Below are 17,880 nucleotides of genomic sequence, written 5' to 3'. Positions count from 1 at the left end.
TCCAGAGATGATCACAGAGGGGTAGGGTGGGGTGTGGTGGGGTAATTATTTAATGCTCTGGTTCCCCATGGACTGTGGCATGGATAGTGGCATGGAATGGGATTAACAGTGAATCAATGAGCCTAACTTTGCACCCTATTTAAATAAAACTGTTTATCATTAAATAAATGTGAATATAGTGCCTCCCCACCTATACTATACATATCTCACCTACACCCATAGCCTACATACTCACTCAAGTGATCATTTTAGAGTAGCTTATATTTAGTAACATATAGGAGATCAATCCTTTGGCAATGATTTTTGAATACCAAATGCTAAAGCATGGGGAAATAATGTTTCTATGTTATGAGGTATTATTTTGAAACATAGCCTTTGACGGGTCATATTATGGTAGGGCATTGTCCTTCCGCCCATACATCCATCTGTAAACATTTTGTTTCTGGGGCATATCGTTTTTATCAGTTCATATAGGATCATCAAACCTTGCATGCAGGTATAACATGGGATGAATGTATGTCGCATACCATAACTAGGTCATTGTGACTTACTTTTCATGAACTTGTCCTAGCCGTATGTTCCTTATCAATTCATATAGGATCATCAAATATTGCATGCAAGTACAACTTGTGATGGTGGTGTGTAACATAACATAATTAGGTCAATGTGACCTTTTGATGGGCATATCATGTACCTCACCAGTACTATTGTTTTATGTTCACTGGCCGTAGTACTGTTTCAGCTGGGATCTGTCCCCATTGGTGGACTCATTGGGTTATTTCTTGTTCCAGTTAGTGCACCATGACTAGTATATCAAACACCATGGCATGTGCTATCCTGTCTGTGGGATGGTGCATATAAAGGATCTGGTACTAATGGGAAAATGTAGCAGGTTTCCTCTCTAAGACTGTATGTCAGAATTACCAATGTTTGACATACAACAGCTGATGATTAATAAATCAACATACTGTAGTGGTGTCCTTAAACACAACAAAATTTGACTATAATTATGCATTCTTCAATTTATTTTCATGCCTGTATCGTGTTAGGCTTCAAGCATGCTGTCCTGGGCACATGTCTCAACTGTCTGGGCCATCTGTCCAGAACAATGAATAATGTTTAGTTTAAAATGTATCAGGGTGTTTTCACACAATCGTTTCTTTCCTCTCCTTTTCATTTATTTCAGTAGCTTCTCATCATTATTAAATCTTATAATATTTCAGTGTTGAACTAAGAAGATACCAAAAACATTTGGGCCCGTTAGGATAAAATCTTATAATATTTCAGTGTTGAACTAAGAAGATACCAAAAACTTTTGGGCCCGTTAGGATAAAATCTTATAATATTTCAGTCTTAAACTAAGAAGATACCAAAAACTTTGGGGCCCGTAAAGATAAAATCTTATAATATTTCAGTGTTGAACTAAGAAGATACCAAAAACTTTGGGGCCCGTAAGGATAAAATCTTATAATATTTCAGTGTTAAACTAAGAAGATAACAAAAACTTTGGGGCCCGTAAGGATAAAATCTTATAATATTTCAGTGTTAAACTAAGAAGATACCAAAAACTTTGGGGCCCGTAAGGATAAAATCTTATAATATTTCAGTCTTAAACTAAGAAGATACCAAAAACTTTTGGGCCTATAAGGATAAAATCTTATAATATTTCAGTGTTGAACTAAGAAGATACCAAAAACTTTTGGGCCCGTTAGGGGACATGTGTTGCGTTAGTCGTACTCTCAGAATGCTTGTTTCAGTAGTTTGTCTCATCATTGTTAAATCTTTTAACATTTCATTGTTATTATTTTTTGTTTGTGTTTTTTTTTTTTCAGGATCCTTCGGAGCTTTGTCACCCAATATAATAAACAATCCCAACTATGATGGGCCTACGATGAGCAACTTGCCGGAAGATATGCACGTATACAATGGCTCGGAAATGCGAGGATACCTTGTATAGCGAAGAAAAGTGTTAATATATAACCACCTTCCTGCAATCTATGCACATATAATAGAGATTTAACTGATTTGCAGCTGCTGCATAAATAATAAGAGAAATTTTATATTCGATTATTTGAAATGAAAATTCTTTTGTGTGTACATGTAACTATGTTGGAGATTTTCCCTCCTTTTTAATGAGACGATTTAGTGGAGCTGGAGAAATAATGTTCGTTATATCCAGGAGCTGGGGAAATAATATTAATGTTCGTTATTCACAGGAGCTGGGGAAATAATGTTTGTTATTCCAGGAGATGGGGAAATAATGTTCCTTATTTCCAGGAGATGGGGAAATAATGTTCATTATTGCCAAGAGCTGGATAAATAATGTTCGTTAGTTCCAGGAGCTGGGAAAATTCATGTTCTTTTGATCTTTCCAAGGCAGAGGATATTACTGGAAGTTAAAATGTTATCGTTCTTCTTTGAATTACAGAATGTTCTGTGTGAGGAATGATCAGGTACATATGTAGTTCTTTAAGAGTGATAATGTGGTCGGAGATAAGATCATATTTGTGTAGCTTAGTAGTTAAAGTGCCAAAAAACATTTAAAAATCCACAGGTAATCTTCCTTTGTTCTATGGATGATGCTCACCATTTAAGATTATTCTCCACAGTAGTCAATTTTGGATATTAATTGAAATGTATATAGATTTTAAATACACGGTTGGATGTGATAAGAGGAAGTGTGATTTGAACTCGGAACCTTCTGTGAAGAGAGGAATCCTAAGAGAGAATTTTCACGCTTCAAAATCTGTTTTGATGGGATGATGAACAGTCTCTATCTGTTAATGAGATTTGAACTTCAATAAACAATTGCACTTGCATCACTTGATGTCATTGGATAGAAACCTGTGTCACATATATTGAGTAATCCCATTGGATGTAAATCTGCATCATATATATATCAAGTAATCTCACTGGATAAAAATTTGTGTCACATGTATGAATCAAGTAATCCAATTGGATGAAAATATGTATCGTACACATAAGATAATGTTATTGGATAAAAATTTGATTCACGATGTCATCGGCATGTGTGAAATATTTTGTCTCACTTGTAACAGCTATTTTCATTGGCTAAATGTTTACCTCGAACACCATTTTTATTCTCTTTTACATGCTTGCAAACATTCGAACATGTGCCAGTATATCATTCATCGTAACAAGTTTTTAGGTGGTTTGTCTACAAGACTTTATGAATATTCATGATACAGTATCACATATCATTTACTACAGAAGAGCTTATCAAGGGAAACAACTCCAGTTATCTTGAAGAAGATTCACAATACAGTATTATTGGTTTTATAATCTGTGTCTTAACATATGGAGTGAGCAGAAATACAGACATTTTTTCTTTCTCTAATGATCATAAATGTTTAAATTCCAGTTTCTTATTGGAAGATATTCTTACAGATGATCAAAGGGTAGGTGCAGATTTATGTATTATATACCAACATTACAGTACAGAAGCCATCGAGGAAGCCAATGAGACATAGATGGTTACCTATAGCAGTATTGCCACTTTATACTTTTTAAAAATTATTATACTTTTTTCTTAGAAATACTACTCTTTATACTTTTTTAATACTTTTTTTTTTTACATGAAAATACTTTTTTTTAATACTTTTTTTTCTGCCAAAAATAACTTTAAGAAATCCAGTTTCAAATTTGACCATCGTAAGATTTATAGTTTGCTACTATTTTTTTTTCAGGAGTGGTTTGTTCTTTGTTAGTTGAGTGTTTGTAGAGCTCTCTGATCCTGCTGCTCTCAGTGACCAAGTGGCAGGGTACTGAAATATGCAGAACAGAGTGTTCAACAATCACAAATCCTCACAACATATGGGACACCATTCCTTGAGGTTGGTCATAAGCAGCAGAAAAAATGAGACTTTTTTTAATACTTTTTTTTTTTTTTTACACCATTTTGATCCTTTTGGTTTTTGCACGATTCCATACTCTTTTTTTTAAAATACAGAGTGACAGCACTGCTCTTGCCTGTCCCATCCTCCTACAAAAATGTTTTTGTTTTTTTGTAAATAATTTCAGTTTGGTTTAATGTAAGAAGAAAAGTAAAAGTGTTTTGGAAATAACAAAAAAAAACTAAATTGTGCAATTTAAAAAAGAAACCCAATCTGCTTGGAAAGAAATAACTTTAGTAAATTCCATAGTTGTGGGAAGGACTAGAGTTCTCCATCTTAAATTGTTTAACAGATTGTCAGTGTGGTTGGTGTAACCGGAATAGAGTGCAAAAATAGTTGTATGAACTGTTGAGCATATTTTAGAAGTTTCTGGGTCATAACCATTTCGCTGGTGTATTCAGTTCAGGTAAACACAATAGAAAACCCCAGCTTACAATACCAACTATGGGTTGCCAGTTGACTTTGATTTATGTGTTTCGCAAACTGTATACTGATGGACCCTCCGTGATACAGAGAATATGAGGAAGGCGGTGTTGTGACAAAACAAATCTATGCATAATAATTATATTATCATATTATATGTGTAATATTATCCTTGTCATCATGTTAGAAATATTGTTTGCAAGATTTTGCAGCTGTGTTAATAGGATTTAAGAAAGTGTATAATCAAGAATATTGTGAATATCGCTGGCGTATGTAGCTTTAGACCAATCATTGTTACCGGATTCCAGTTATAGTGGTTTCATTGGCAGCAGGGGCAAGAGTCTTTGTTGTTGTTTCATTTATGTGACGTTTGTGTGAACTGTGTTCATGGCAATATATATATATATTTGTATCCAGGGCCTGGGCTTATGAAACTTTTAGAGTCTAGACTCTAACGATGTCATAGGCATACATTTGTATGGTGTTGTCATGGCATTAATGTCTCAGACTTTATTAAAGTCTTGAGTCTAGACTCAGGGTTTATAAGTACGGGACCAGGTTAAAATGTCCTCTCGCAGTCAGAATCTTCCTTGTCAGAACTACTTCTGTGTAGAACCCATCCTGGTAAAAAATCTCACTGTTTCTAAATATTAATATTATATTATTTAATGGTTCATTGTCAAGTACTAATTTAAACCGTTTAATACAATAAATTTTATTCCATCCAAATTGCATGTATCCCTAAAACAAAGCACTGCATACTATACTTGATAATAGGCTTATAGTAATGTCAGAGGTTGCACTCATTCATTCATTTAAATCAATAAAGCATGGAACTAATAAATCAAACAATATATTATGTAAATATTTACGGGTGGGGGTTTGATCAGGAGATGTTGACAAGGGGAGTTTTGACTGCATGCATGGTTACCATATTTTAAAGTAAATTTAGTAATCTGACAAAATGTTAACTTTACTGAATATTCTTTACTAGAAATAGCAAAAACAGTGCTGTTTATGATAAAGTAATTATATAAAGTTGGCTTGATGGTGTAAAGCTTCTTTTTTTAAAAGAGCAAAATTTTACATTGTTAAAGTCTATTTTTGGCTAATTTTTACCATCATAAAAATCTTCTCTTTGTCACACAAGCTATGATACAGTATTTGTTGTTACTGGCACTAGTTACTGTTAATTGTCCTTAGTTTTACTATGTGGATGTTTCTTACCATGGAATCTCAAGGTTGTGTTTTTTCTAGTTACATGTATGTTATGGAGGAGTCCTTTATTTTATGTTAGTACTTAATAATTTTGTGTTGGAAGTAGGCTACATAGATGGGTTTAATTCCTTTGTCACTTAATTATATGGGTGATGTTTATTTTACTTTTTGTTCCTTTTATCGTCTTTTTACTTTTAAAGCTGCAATCTCGAGTAAATTAATTAAGACTATATGGCAGTAGTTATATTTGTTTTTTTTGTTTTTTTAAAGTGTATATTTTTTATATACACACACATTGTTTGGAATTGTTGAATTTTGTGTCATCCAAATTGTTCCTTTTCCTATGCTTATTCTTAGGGATTGGATCTAGCTCGGTCGATGGGTTGCTTGGCTCATAGGATCAAATCCCCTCGATGGATTAATTGTATGATGAGTTTTCCCCGATCCCATCCAGCATGACTGATTTTGATATGTGCTGCCTGCCTGTGGGAAAGTGCGCATATATATATATATATATATATATCCCGTGCTGCTAATGGAAAAATGTAGCAAGTTTCCTTTGAAGATTATGTGTCAGAATTATCTAATGTTTGACATCCAGTGGTCGATGATCAATTGGCAGTAATCATTGTACATTAAAAATAACAAACTATATCATTATTTTTCTTTGTCAAAACCCCTATTTAACTGTTTTTTCAGAAATTCCAGTCATTTTATTTGTTTGTTTTTGCATTAAGTTGTTATGAGAAGGTGAAGTGAGATTGCAGCTTTAAAACTATTAAAGCCGCTGAGCCCAGCTTTCAGGTATAGAAAAACATACTGACCAACAAAAGATTCAGTTTTCTTTAATTTTATTTTACATTATTCAATCTGAATCACAGTAGATTTTAAGTCTGTTGAAATTATTGATGTCTTGTGAACATTTTAGACACATTTTTATCATTAATATATATATATATATATATTAATAAGTATAAAGATTTATATATTAAAATATTTGCATTTATTTTTGGTATATTTTAGGCTATTATAGCCTTTTAAGAACTTTTTGATTAAATTACAGTTGGCAAATTCAGCGAGTTTCTGATTATACGGGTATTTTTAATAATTGAAAATGTTTTTTAAAGTGAAACAGAAAAGGTATGTATTTCTGAAGCTAGGGTCAGTGGCTTTATTACGAAGGCTTTATGATGAGCTACCCGGTACGTGGAATTCAAGTTATTGACTTGTTTTCCATCAGAAATCCAGTATATTAGTTTTATACAGTATATTTACTTTCAATCAATTTACTTTGATCCGTCCATGTCTTCCAATGTCAAAGGTGTTTGGATTTGATATATTTTGTCATTTTTAAAACTTGCAGTTAATCAAAGAAGTAAATGAAAAGAAGATTTCTCCAGTTATTTTTCAAAATATTCTGAACCAATCCTTACCTGGTAATTTGTGTGCTCAAAAATGTCCCCCTCGTGTGATGAGAATACACGGTATGAAAGCTGTCACAGAATTCCTTTTCATCACTTTGTTAGCAGTGTCGTCATTTATATGTAGCCACTTACGTTTTTATGCACTAAAAAAAGTAGTTATCAAATTTGTTTTATTTGACAAAACTATTGTATTATAGTAGATTATAGTAGGGATTATTCTGTCAGTAATGATTTTTTTTTTAAATTAAATTTTTGTTATTTATTTTATTTGGTTAACAATATTTAGTATTTTAATCATTTAACAGATACTACTATATTAAAAAATAAACTTAAATAGGAAGAGGAAGCTAAGATAAAAACCTATTCAGGTTCATCCCTGCAGTACGTTTATAGAAATATAAACTTAAATAGGAAGAGGAAGCTAAGATAAAAACCTATTCAGGTTCATCCCTGCAGTACGTTTATAGAAATATAAACTTAAATAAAAGCATTCATTTGTATTTGAAACCATTAAATAATTTTCATTTCGTTCTTAAAAAGTTGCATTATTTTTGTGTGTGTGCTATATTATGTATTGTATATATGTAGTATATTTTGTAAGTTTAATGTAAATAAATGTTAAGATAATTATACAGATGTATACCACCTAATATCATAATGAGTGTCTGTGTTTCTGAAATGCCGAAATGGTGCTTTTATTGTTCTGTCATCGAACTCATCTGCAGTGCTTTGTGTTGGTACGAGAATATATGGTTTAGAGTAGAGGTTTCGTTTATTTAAAGTTAGGTAAAATACACCAGATGAAAAGGGAAAAATACATGTATCCATAGTTACATGCAAGTTAGCATTCAGCAATTTGCTGTTTTCAAAAAAAAAAAAAAAAAAAAAAAAAATTAAAAAGAAATGATGCTTTACAGTGTCTTAAATAAATAAAATAAAAATTTGCTGCAAAATGTACTAATTAATTTTTTTTTGCATTTACCATAGTTTGACATCCAACAGCTGGTGTATTTTTCTTGCTGGGGTGTTGTTAAACATCTATTCTATCTATTCTATTATTTACCTTTTTTGCTTTTTTTTTTTAATGAAAACCCCCCCCAAAAAACCAAAAATGTTTTGGTTTTTGATGAACCCCCTCTCCCCCAAAAAACCCCTCTAACTACAAAAAAAAATAAAAAAAAAATACAATAAATAAATACCAGTAAAAATAATAATCATTTAAAAAAAAATAAGAATAAAAAATGACAGATTTACAGAAAATTTAGATGCAAAAAAACAACAACAAAAAAACAAAACAATTATTATTATTTAAATTTATCATCGTTATATAATATATATATATATATATATATATATATATATATATATATATATATATATATATATATATATATATTAATGATAATGATAATACATTTAAATAATAATAATAATAATTTAAAACTGAAATCACTGCTGTTATACCATGTAAGTTCCACAAAATGTGTTTGTTCATTGTATCGTACCATGCTGTTATTTATTAATGTGCACTTTGGATACAGTGCTTAATGCTTTATTTTAAAGTATTTTTAATTATCACAGATATATGTGTCATGGTTTACCCACAATGCTATTCTACCTATTCTCACTTAAGTCAAAGTACTGTGCTAGGGATGAAGATTATCCCCAATAATCTTTTATTTTGTTATTTTAATTTTTGTGATTTAAACTTTAACCTCAAATATTGTTAAGAATTTTTAATATCTATATCTTTTGTTCTGACTTCAACCTTTTAACAGGTCTCATGATTTGTTTTCTTATTCATTGTAAGGAGTTAAAGAAACAGTAAAACTATACTGTTTGTACAACTAGATTTTAATCTCAGTCTAGAATAATGTAACATTAAAGGGACATTCCTGATGTTGCAGTTATTGTCGCATGTTTTCAACTATGAGATATTTTTATAAACTGTCAGGGGTCAAAATAGCAGCCTGCAAAAAGCAAAAAAAAGCAGTCCATTTTAGAGCTAGCAAGTGAAATAAAAATTAAATGTAAAACAAGTTAAAAATTAAATGTTTAGAATATCTGTATACAATGTTTTTTATTCTAATGTTTGTAGTAAAATTAAAAAAGGATTAGGAGTTAAAATCCAGTTTGAGGTACTACAAACACTTGGATATACATTATAATGACCAAAAACACTTAGATATACAGTCATATCTAAGCAAAAAAAACAACAACCCTCCCCCCCCAAAAAAAAAAAAAACCAACAACACCCCCACCCCAATCACACACAAAAAAAACCCAATGCAACAACAAACAAACAATCCACGTGTAATTTCTTTGACAATGACAATATTAGGTGGGAAAATATGTTACAATAGCTGCAATTCAGGAATACATGTCCTTTTCAATACACATTGTTTTTTCTTTGAATACCACAACCAGCTTAGAACATATCGACATGGAAGCAGAAATTTAAGATATTTTATTTATATATTGTTAAATTTGTTGAATCATACAGGTTTATCATATTACACATTAATCCATATGACAAGGCCAGTTGTTTTTGGTCATGTGATGTCTGTAACGTCAACAGTGGTTGGTCAGTTTTAAGTTATTTTTGTACACTGTGTATGGTTGAATGGTCATGCTTGTGCTGTGTGCAAGACAAAAAAAAGTACCAAACAAATAAATAATGTGCAAATGAGTTTCGTTGTTTGTTTGTTTTTTAATTGAAATCAAATGTTATTGTTATCAAGAGTTTGCTACCATTGTAATATATTTCAGACTAGAAGAGCCTTTTTTGTAATTAAAATTACTTATATACTTTTTATTATTGATTTATTATTATTTTATTTTTTATTATTATTATTATTTGTTAGGGTTTTTTTTTTTTTTAATTTTTTTTTTTTGACAATTTTATTGTGATTTTATCCCCTTCTTTTTTGTGTTTCATGTAGCACAAAAAGAAACAAAAACAACAAAATATTGTTCAAAGAAATTAATTGATGTTTTTAATGGTTGGTAGGTAGGAGTTCATCTATATGGATAGAAGCTGCTTCCACACTAAATACAATATTTCTCATAAAACAGTTGAATTTACAAGAGTGATGGTTGCAAACTGCACTATGTCAGCATAGTCCTATGTTCGTCCCTCAGTTGTGTTTAGTATCAATACTCCAGTAAGCATGTGTCTCTTCCCCCAACAATATCCTGCAGGCACAGTAGAAGCAAGTAGACTGAAATCGAAGGCTCAAAGCAAATTTTCTAGGGAGTTTAGGGGTATGCTCCCCTGTAAACTTCTAAAAACTAGATGACCTGAAATGCAATTCCCTGCATTCGACAAGTAAAATTCATCTCTGCCTTAAGATTTACTACCAATATGTTTTATTCAGAATTATTTTATTTGTGTATCCAGTGTTCCTTGAGCTGCTACAGATATTAGAATGACTTAAAACACTTCGATACAATGGATATAAGAGTTCTCACAATAGACATAAGAATTCTCATACAAATGTATCCTGTATCTCATATTGTGGACATTCTGAATTTCAAGACAGTCGACATAGTTTTTCATACTACATGTAGACTCCCATCATATGAAAAAGTACACCCGAGGTGGTGGAAATTTCGACCCGGGACGAGGCTTGCTGGGTCCCAGGGTCAAAATTTCCACCACCTAGGGTGTACTTTTTCTATCCCACATGACCGCATATGATGGAGTCTTTTTCTCCCATCCATTCGATAAATGAACCATTATTTTACACGAACAAACAAAGATGGCTGAAAAAGTAACTTCTTTATTTGACCGTTTTATCACAAATAAACTACAGAATCATATTTGCCACGTCTGTTTCATGTAGATATAATTTAACACTAAAAATTAACAAGATAGCTTTTATAATGAAAGTTTTAATAACAAAATATCAATCTAAAACTAACCAACTCGAATTGATATGGCGTCATATACTACCAACGTCGTAATACTCCTCATGTTAAATTCAATGACATCATAGCCGATGCTAGACAGATTTATTCCGCATGGGCTGACGTCATGGAATGAGTCTTGTCTTGCATGGCTAGGGATGGGAGAAAATGGCATCTGTATCCCCTACAATATCCTGTATCACACAAAGATATCTGTATGCCTCACAATACCCTGTATTTCACACCACGAACATACAAAAGTATCTATATATCCTCACAATATCCTGTATCACACTGTGGACATACAGATATCTGTATGCTTCACGATATCCTGTATTTCACACCACGAACATACAAAAGTATCTATATATCCTCACAATATCCTGTATCACACTGTGGACATACAGATATCTGTATGCTTCACGATATCCTGTATTTCACACCACGAACATACAAAAGTATCTATATATCCTCACAATATCCTGTATCACACTGTGGACATACAGATATCTGTATGCTTCACGATATCCTGTATTTCACACCACGAACATACAAAAGTATCTATATATCCTCACAATATCCTGTATCACACTGTGGACATACAGATATCTGTATGCTTCACGATATCCTGTATTTCACACCACGAACATACAAAAGTATCTATATATCCTCACAATATCCTGTATCACACTGTGGACATACAGATATCTGTATGCTTCACGATATCCTGTATTTCACACCACGAACATACAAAAGTATCTATATATCCTCACAATATCCTGTATCACACTGTGGACATACAGATATCTGTATGCTTCACGATATCCTGTATTTCACACCACGAACATACAAAAGTATCTATATATCCTCACAATATCCTGTATCACACTGTGGACATACAGATATCTGTATGCTTCACGATATCCTGTATTTCACACCACGAACATACAAAAGTATCTATATATCCTCACAATATCCTGTATCACACTGTGGACATACAGATATCTGTATGCTTCACGATATCCTGTATTTCACACCACGAACATACAAAAGTATCTATATATCCTCACAATATCCTGTATCACACTGTGGACATACAGATATCTGTATGCTTCACGATATCCTGTATTTCACACCACGAACATACAAAAGTATCTATATATCCTCACAATATCCTGTATCACACTGTGGACATACAGATATCTGTATGCTTCACGATATCCTGTATTTCACACCACGAACATACAAAAGTATCTATATATCCTCACAATATCCTGTATCACACTGTGGACATACAGATATCTGTATGCTTCACGATATCCTGTATTTCACACCACGAACATACAAAAGTATCTATATATCCTCACAATATCCTGTATCACACTGTGGACATACAGATATCTGTATGCTTCACGATATCCTGTATTTCACACCACGAACATACAAAAGTATCTATATATCCTCACAATATCCTGTATCACACTGTGGACATACAGATATCTGTATGCTTCACGATATCCTGTATTTCACACCGTGAATATATAAAGGTATCAATGTCCCTCACAAGATCCTGCATTTAACACTGGAGTTTTATACAAAAAGTTTTATACAAAAATTTTTATACAAAATGTTTTATACAAAGGTATCTCTCTGTAAAGCTCTCGACTGGGCATCACTTTCTATTAAATATGGTGGCTCGATCTGTGTCTGATGTTGATCTACAGTATTTTCACTTTTACTTGCATCATGCTTCAAATTACGTCTTTTCTGATTTCTCTCCTCGCGCCTCTGCTTAGAACACTCTGGATACAGCCTGTCATTGGCTAGAGTAGTCAGACTTTCATCAGAAGAACAATGACGGTGATAAGGATCCTTGTTATGGAAAAGAGAGCTAGAGGAAGGGAGGTAACTGGAGACGTAAGAATATGTGTCGCAATTGTCTTCCAAGTTGTATGATTTTGCTATAGCACCAGCCAGCTCCTGCCTCGATCTGACTGAATCGTACATCCAGGATCTGCGCTTCCCAGCTTTGTCCATGTCCTTGGAGAGTGAATTCCGTAGATTGGAGCCCAGAACATTGGCTTGAGAAATATCGTCCACGACTGCATCTCTTATCTTGGCGAGTTTACTCAAGCTGGCAACACTGGCCATACTGTAAAGACTTGATGGTCGTTTGGCCTTCTGGCAGCTCTGTGTTATTGTCCCATTCATGTCCATGTAGCTCTCATAACTCTCAATGTTGTAGTGGTCCTTGTGGAGAACTGTGATCTCGCAGCCGTCCTCGTGGCTGATGGAAGATGAAAGGTCAAGGCCACTGTCCTGCTTGCCCTCTTGGTTGACTTTGATTTGAGTTAACTTCTCCTGGGCATTGTCGAGGTGTTTCTGAAGAACTTGGATGTTTTCATTTTTCTGGTTTAAAAACAGATAAGATTATATTAAAAAATAATATTCACATTAAGAACAATGCGACAAAATGAAGGCTATGCAATAACATCAACTGACACTACTTCTACCATTGCTACTGCTACCACTACCACCACTAATGCGACTATATCATTAATAAATATGAAAATCTTGGCACAAATGTAATTAAGTTTTGATTACATTTTAGTTGTGATAATATGACCAACTAAAATATGCCTTAGGTGAAAACCTTGGATTTTTTTTGGGAATGGTAAGCAATGCTCAACTAAAGATGTTTTCGTTTATTAAAGATTTAGAAGCTTAGTAAGGTCGTGAAAAATTGCTAACTTAAGCACAAGTGAAGAGTTGCTAACTTAAGTCTTGCAGTGACTTCTGTAAGGAGATGTTTTCTTTTATTAAGTACTCGTGAAAAGTTGCTAACTTACATCTTGTAGAGACTTCTGTAAGGAGATGTTTTCTTTGACCATGTGATACAGCTCCTCCTCCACCTGCTCGAACGACTGCAGCCCTGACGCCATGTTGCCGGAGGCGATGCTCACCCTGAACTGAGACCTGTCCGGAGTCTTCTTCCACTGGCGAACCTGAAACCAGGCAGCATAGAGTGAGCAAATCTGAACCATATTCCAGCAGACTTCAATGTGAAAAGCAAATTGAGGAGAGTGATTAAATTGTCCCCTAATTTATATTATGGGGAGCCCAGGGTTTCTAGATTTTTTTTTATAAAATCTGCTAGCCATGGGATCAGTGATTTTTTTTAATTTACTAGCCATGATTAAACATTAACTAGCCCTACTTTACAATTTTACTAAATAATAGTAATAATCAAATATGTCTAAAGAGGGAGATAGAGCTTAAAACACTAACATTGGGGGGTGGGGTGAGGTCAGGATATTCATATTTACAAAAGAGACGACTTCAACATTTGACCAACACAAATTCACTAGCCGTCGGGCATGACAATAGTAGTTATTTACCAGCCCAAAATTGAATATCACTAGCCATGGGAGTGGGGCTACAATAATCTAGAAGCCCTGGGAGCCATTTAAGATATTACCATATTGATACCATATAAATTTTACCTGTTAAGGGGAGCTTAACATAACTCCTTTAGCAAATCTCAGATGAGTGATTCACAGCTATGCTCCAAACAGAATTGTATTATACAATAAGAAATCTACCATACATGCATGGAACTCTGCCATATATATTAATACACGTTCTGTTGATCATGCAAATAAATATCTAGTATGCATCCACAGAACCCACTTCATAATATCTAGGCTAACTGCTTTTAATTCGAGTTTGACTACAGTCAAAGACCCTTTAAATGTACCTTCTCGCTAAAGTCATAATATCACATACGATGGCGCTAGTTAGAGAGATACGATAAAAATAGGGGGGGGGGGGGGGGACAACACGCACATGCACACGCACACATTCGGAACATCTGAACATACACAAATTCAACTACTAAAGATTCCATTTTTGAACCTCTTGTCCCACTCATCATTAAGTAGTTTATTACCCATATGGTTATAGATATATTAGCCAAGTGGGATGTAACACTTTTGACGTCACACAATGACGTCATCAATTGTTGCACTAGAAGCTTAAAGGAATGTCAACGAAACGAGATGAGTGATATAAATTACGATCGATTATGGGTAATATATAGGATATTAAACTAGCTTCCATTTCGTATCGTGTTTATGTCCCTCGTGAAATGATTGTCATTATCACTCGCTAAAGCTCGTGACAATTGAAAATTATTTCTCTCGGGACATAAACACGATACAAAATGGAAGCTCGTTTAATATCCTATAAATATTATACATGTAATAACATCGAGGGCTGACAACCAGGGCGCTAATTCATAAAGCCCTCGTTTAAAGAAATGTAATTGTTTAGCTTTTTGTTTTTAAAGGGGGAGGACATACTTGTAATAGGAGTGATTGCTGTCTTTCAGATTCATCTGTATTTTTCAAACGTCAAAACGTTTGGGATTTTTGGGTGTTTTTTTATTGTTGTTTCTATTCTTCTTCTAGAATAAAAACAGGTCTTTGGATATAACTATTTACTGGTTGTCAGCCCATTTCATGAAACCTGTTTCTGTACCTTTGGCAAGAAGACCGCCATCATGGCCACCACATTGCAGAACCAGATCGCGAAGATGACGCACGCGTAGACTGCGTTAGGCCACGCCCTCAGCATCGTCGTCACGGATGACGTAAATGTCGCCATCACCATGGTCGTCAAGGAAGTGATGATGATCGGATTGGCGTCGTTCATGGACGGGAGTGTGACGTTGCGCACTTGCCACGCCAGGTACAGCCCGTACAGAAGCATGACGACTTTAAACGTGAACAAGCCCGCCACCCACATGTCGGCGTCACGTGACGAACACCAGTGCACGGTCACCACGTTCGGCGTCGAGACGTTGGAGGATGAGTCGGGTAGAACCTGAAGTAAGATAGAAGGGTGTGAAATGAGTACAGTTCAGTTTTTAAATACAAAGACCTACATAGTGACTTGAAAATAATATACTGCAAAATACTAGGAAATGTTTTCTGTTTTTAATTATACATCAAGGTATAGTTTGGAGTTCGTTCAGACCTCAGCCAACCCCCACCTCCAACTCCCCACTGAGGCTAAAACATTTTTTTTTTACAATGCAATATCAAGCTATTGAAACTGGTGACCAGAGTTTAGATTCCTCCTCCAACCCTTGCCTAAATTTCTACACGACCCTGAACAATTTATGCAGGGGGAGTCTCATCTTCATAAATCAAGGCTAATATTCGTTCCTCGTATTCAGCCTTGATACATGTAGTCAAGATTACTGATATCCACTACTAGCGCCCTCTATTGGAAGAAAATTGGTAACACCGATTATGTCCCTTACACGATGACATCGCTGACCTATCACAGCATCGGTAACATGTGACAATCTTGAAAGCAATATCAAAAATTAACCGCCGGACGCTGACGCTGCCATCTTTGTTTACAATAACAAGGGAATCTATAAGGAGCGTTGCGATTCGTTGCAATCAGATCTCATCGCATCCAATGAAATTTAAGCATTTTGTGGCACGATTTCTTGACGACATGTATCAAGGCTGAATACGAGGAACGAATATTAGCCTTGATTTATGAAGATGGGGGAGTCTAGACTGACAAGCGAAGTTTATAGGAGGGTCAAATCATGCTCCTCCTGAAAATATACAAAAAGAATTTGCTTGAGCATGGAAGGGTGTCGATCGCCAAAACCCTCCCCTGAACATGCTCCTGCTGTTATAACCTCAAATTCCTGGAACAAGGCAATATTTGAAACATTTACTTTTTAACATAACGAAACTAATTTTCTTACAAAATCACAAGCTGGTATTTATAATCACTAAATTATGTTAATTAGATGATCAAACTTCTGATTGGTTATGACAAGCCTCACCTGACTGGTTACCACAGACGTCATCCAATGAAGGGGATCGATGCTCTGCCAGACGACAATAACAGTGACGTCACAAACCAAGATGGCGGAGATTATCAAGAACAGCTTGTTATCCCGTATTACCTAAAATGATAAATAATAATAATAATAATAATAATAATAATAATAATAATAAAAAAACAAAACAATAATGATAACAACAACAATATGAAAACCACACGATTACTCATTTTGATAGCTAGATGCCTACTAAACCTATAGTAATGGGGGGATGGCAGTATAAAATAGAATCGGACTGTTGACCCACCCCACCCCACCCCACCCAATCCAACCGTGGCAAGACCCTGCTGTTATAACATTCAATACACTTTGCATATATACTGAACAAAAAAAGAAACTTCCGATTTGTACATATAGTATTTGTTGTGTTAAAGAATTCATTGTGTAATGAAATTATATAGGTAGTATTAGCCGTGAGCTGTATTATCAGGATTCATGAATTTTATTGATTATTTTTGCACTGTTAATCGTCGACAACGTGAAATTCAATTGCACGTGCATGCATGGTTCGACATGTCCCGTGTAGTATTCGGTCAATTTGTTTTATTTGTCTTACTGACATTGTTGTCAAGTGAACGAAAACGCTTCAAAATTTGTAAAAAAAATAACGTTTTTTTACATTGTAACATTTTCAGTATGCCAAGAATACACAATAATTTACGCGAACGGGCGATTGGCATTTTTGATGCTGGCATGTTGACAGAAGACGTTGCAAGGCATGTTGGGAGTTCTAGTCGAGCGATACGAAATCTTCGCGTAAGATTTCGAACGACAGGAAGCACCAACGACTTGCCACGTCGTGGACGTCCACGTGTTATAACGCGTGGTCAAGACCGCTATATCATGAACACGCATTTGCGCAATCGATTCCAAACTGCCACTGCTACTGCTGCTAATACACCTGGGCTTCATAATAACCGAATCAGTGGGCGTTTGCGGGAGAACGGTTTACATGCACGACGTCCTTACGTCGGATGCGTTTTAACGCAACGTCAGCGTCTAAATCGTCTTAATTGGGCACGTGTACACACTCGTTGGATACGGCGACGCTGGAATACCA

General features: G+C 34.5%; 2 protein-coding genes across 6 annotated transcripts in view; one reads left to right on the top strand and one right to left on the bottom strand.

Moving 5' to 3' along the window:
• Window positions 1-7,960, top strand: part of LOC121386944 (nephrin-like) — a 211,023-nt gene extending 203,063 nt beyond the window's left edge. For 4 of the 5 annotated variants that reach the window (XM_041518001.1, XM_041518000.1, XM_041517997.1 and 1 more), the window contains one exon: window positions 1,833-7,960. In XM_041518001.1, coding sequence (XP_041373935.1) covers window positions 1,833-1,957 — 125 coding nt within the window. In that variant the 3' untranslated portion in view covers window positions 1,958-7,960. The remainder of the gene's footprint in view (window positions 1-1,832) is intronic. The other variant, XM_041518002.1, reaches the window with a different exon arrangement.
• Window positions 7,961-12,494: 4,534 nt separating this feature from the next.
• Window positions 12,495-15,783, bottom strand: LOC121386929. Its single transcript, XM_041517980.1, has 3 exons — window positions 15,428-15,783; window positions 13,738-13,893; window positions 12,495-13,297 (listed from the first exon to the last, which is right to left on the bottom strand). Exons 1-3 carry the CDS (start codon window positions 15,692-15,694, stop codon window positions 12,521-12,523), a joined length of 1,200 nt encoding a protein of 399 aa, XP_041373914.1. The 5' UTR covers window positions 15,695-15,783; the 3' UTR covers window positions 12,495-12,520.
• Between the last annotated feature and the right edge of the window lie 2,097 nt (window positions 15,784-17,880).

The sequence above is a fragment of the Gigantopelta aegis genome, chromosome 12 (genome assembly GCF_016097555.1).
Source record: "Gigantopelta aegis isolate Gae_Host chromosome 12, Gae_host_genome, whole genome shotgun sequence".
Classification (NCBI taxonomy): domain Eukaryota; kingdom Metazoa; phylum Mollusca; class Gastropoda; order Neomphalida; family Peltospiridae; genus Gigantopelta; species Gigantopelta aegis.
The sequence above is the reverse complement of the archived record's forward strand: the minus strand, read 5'-3'. Positions and strand labels throughout refer to the sequence as shown.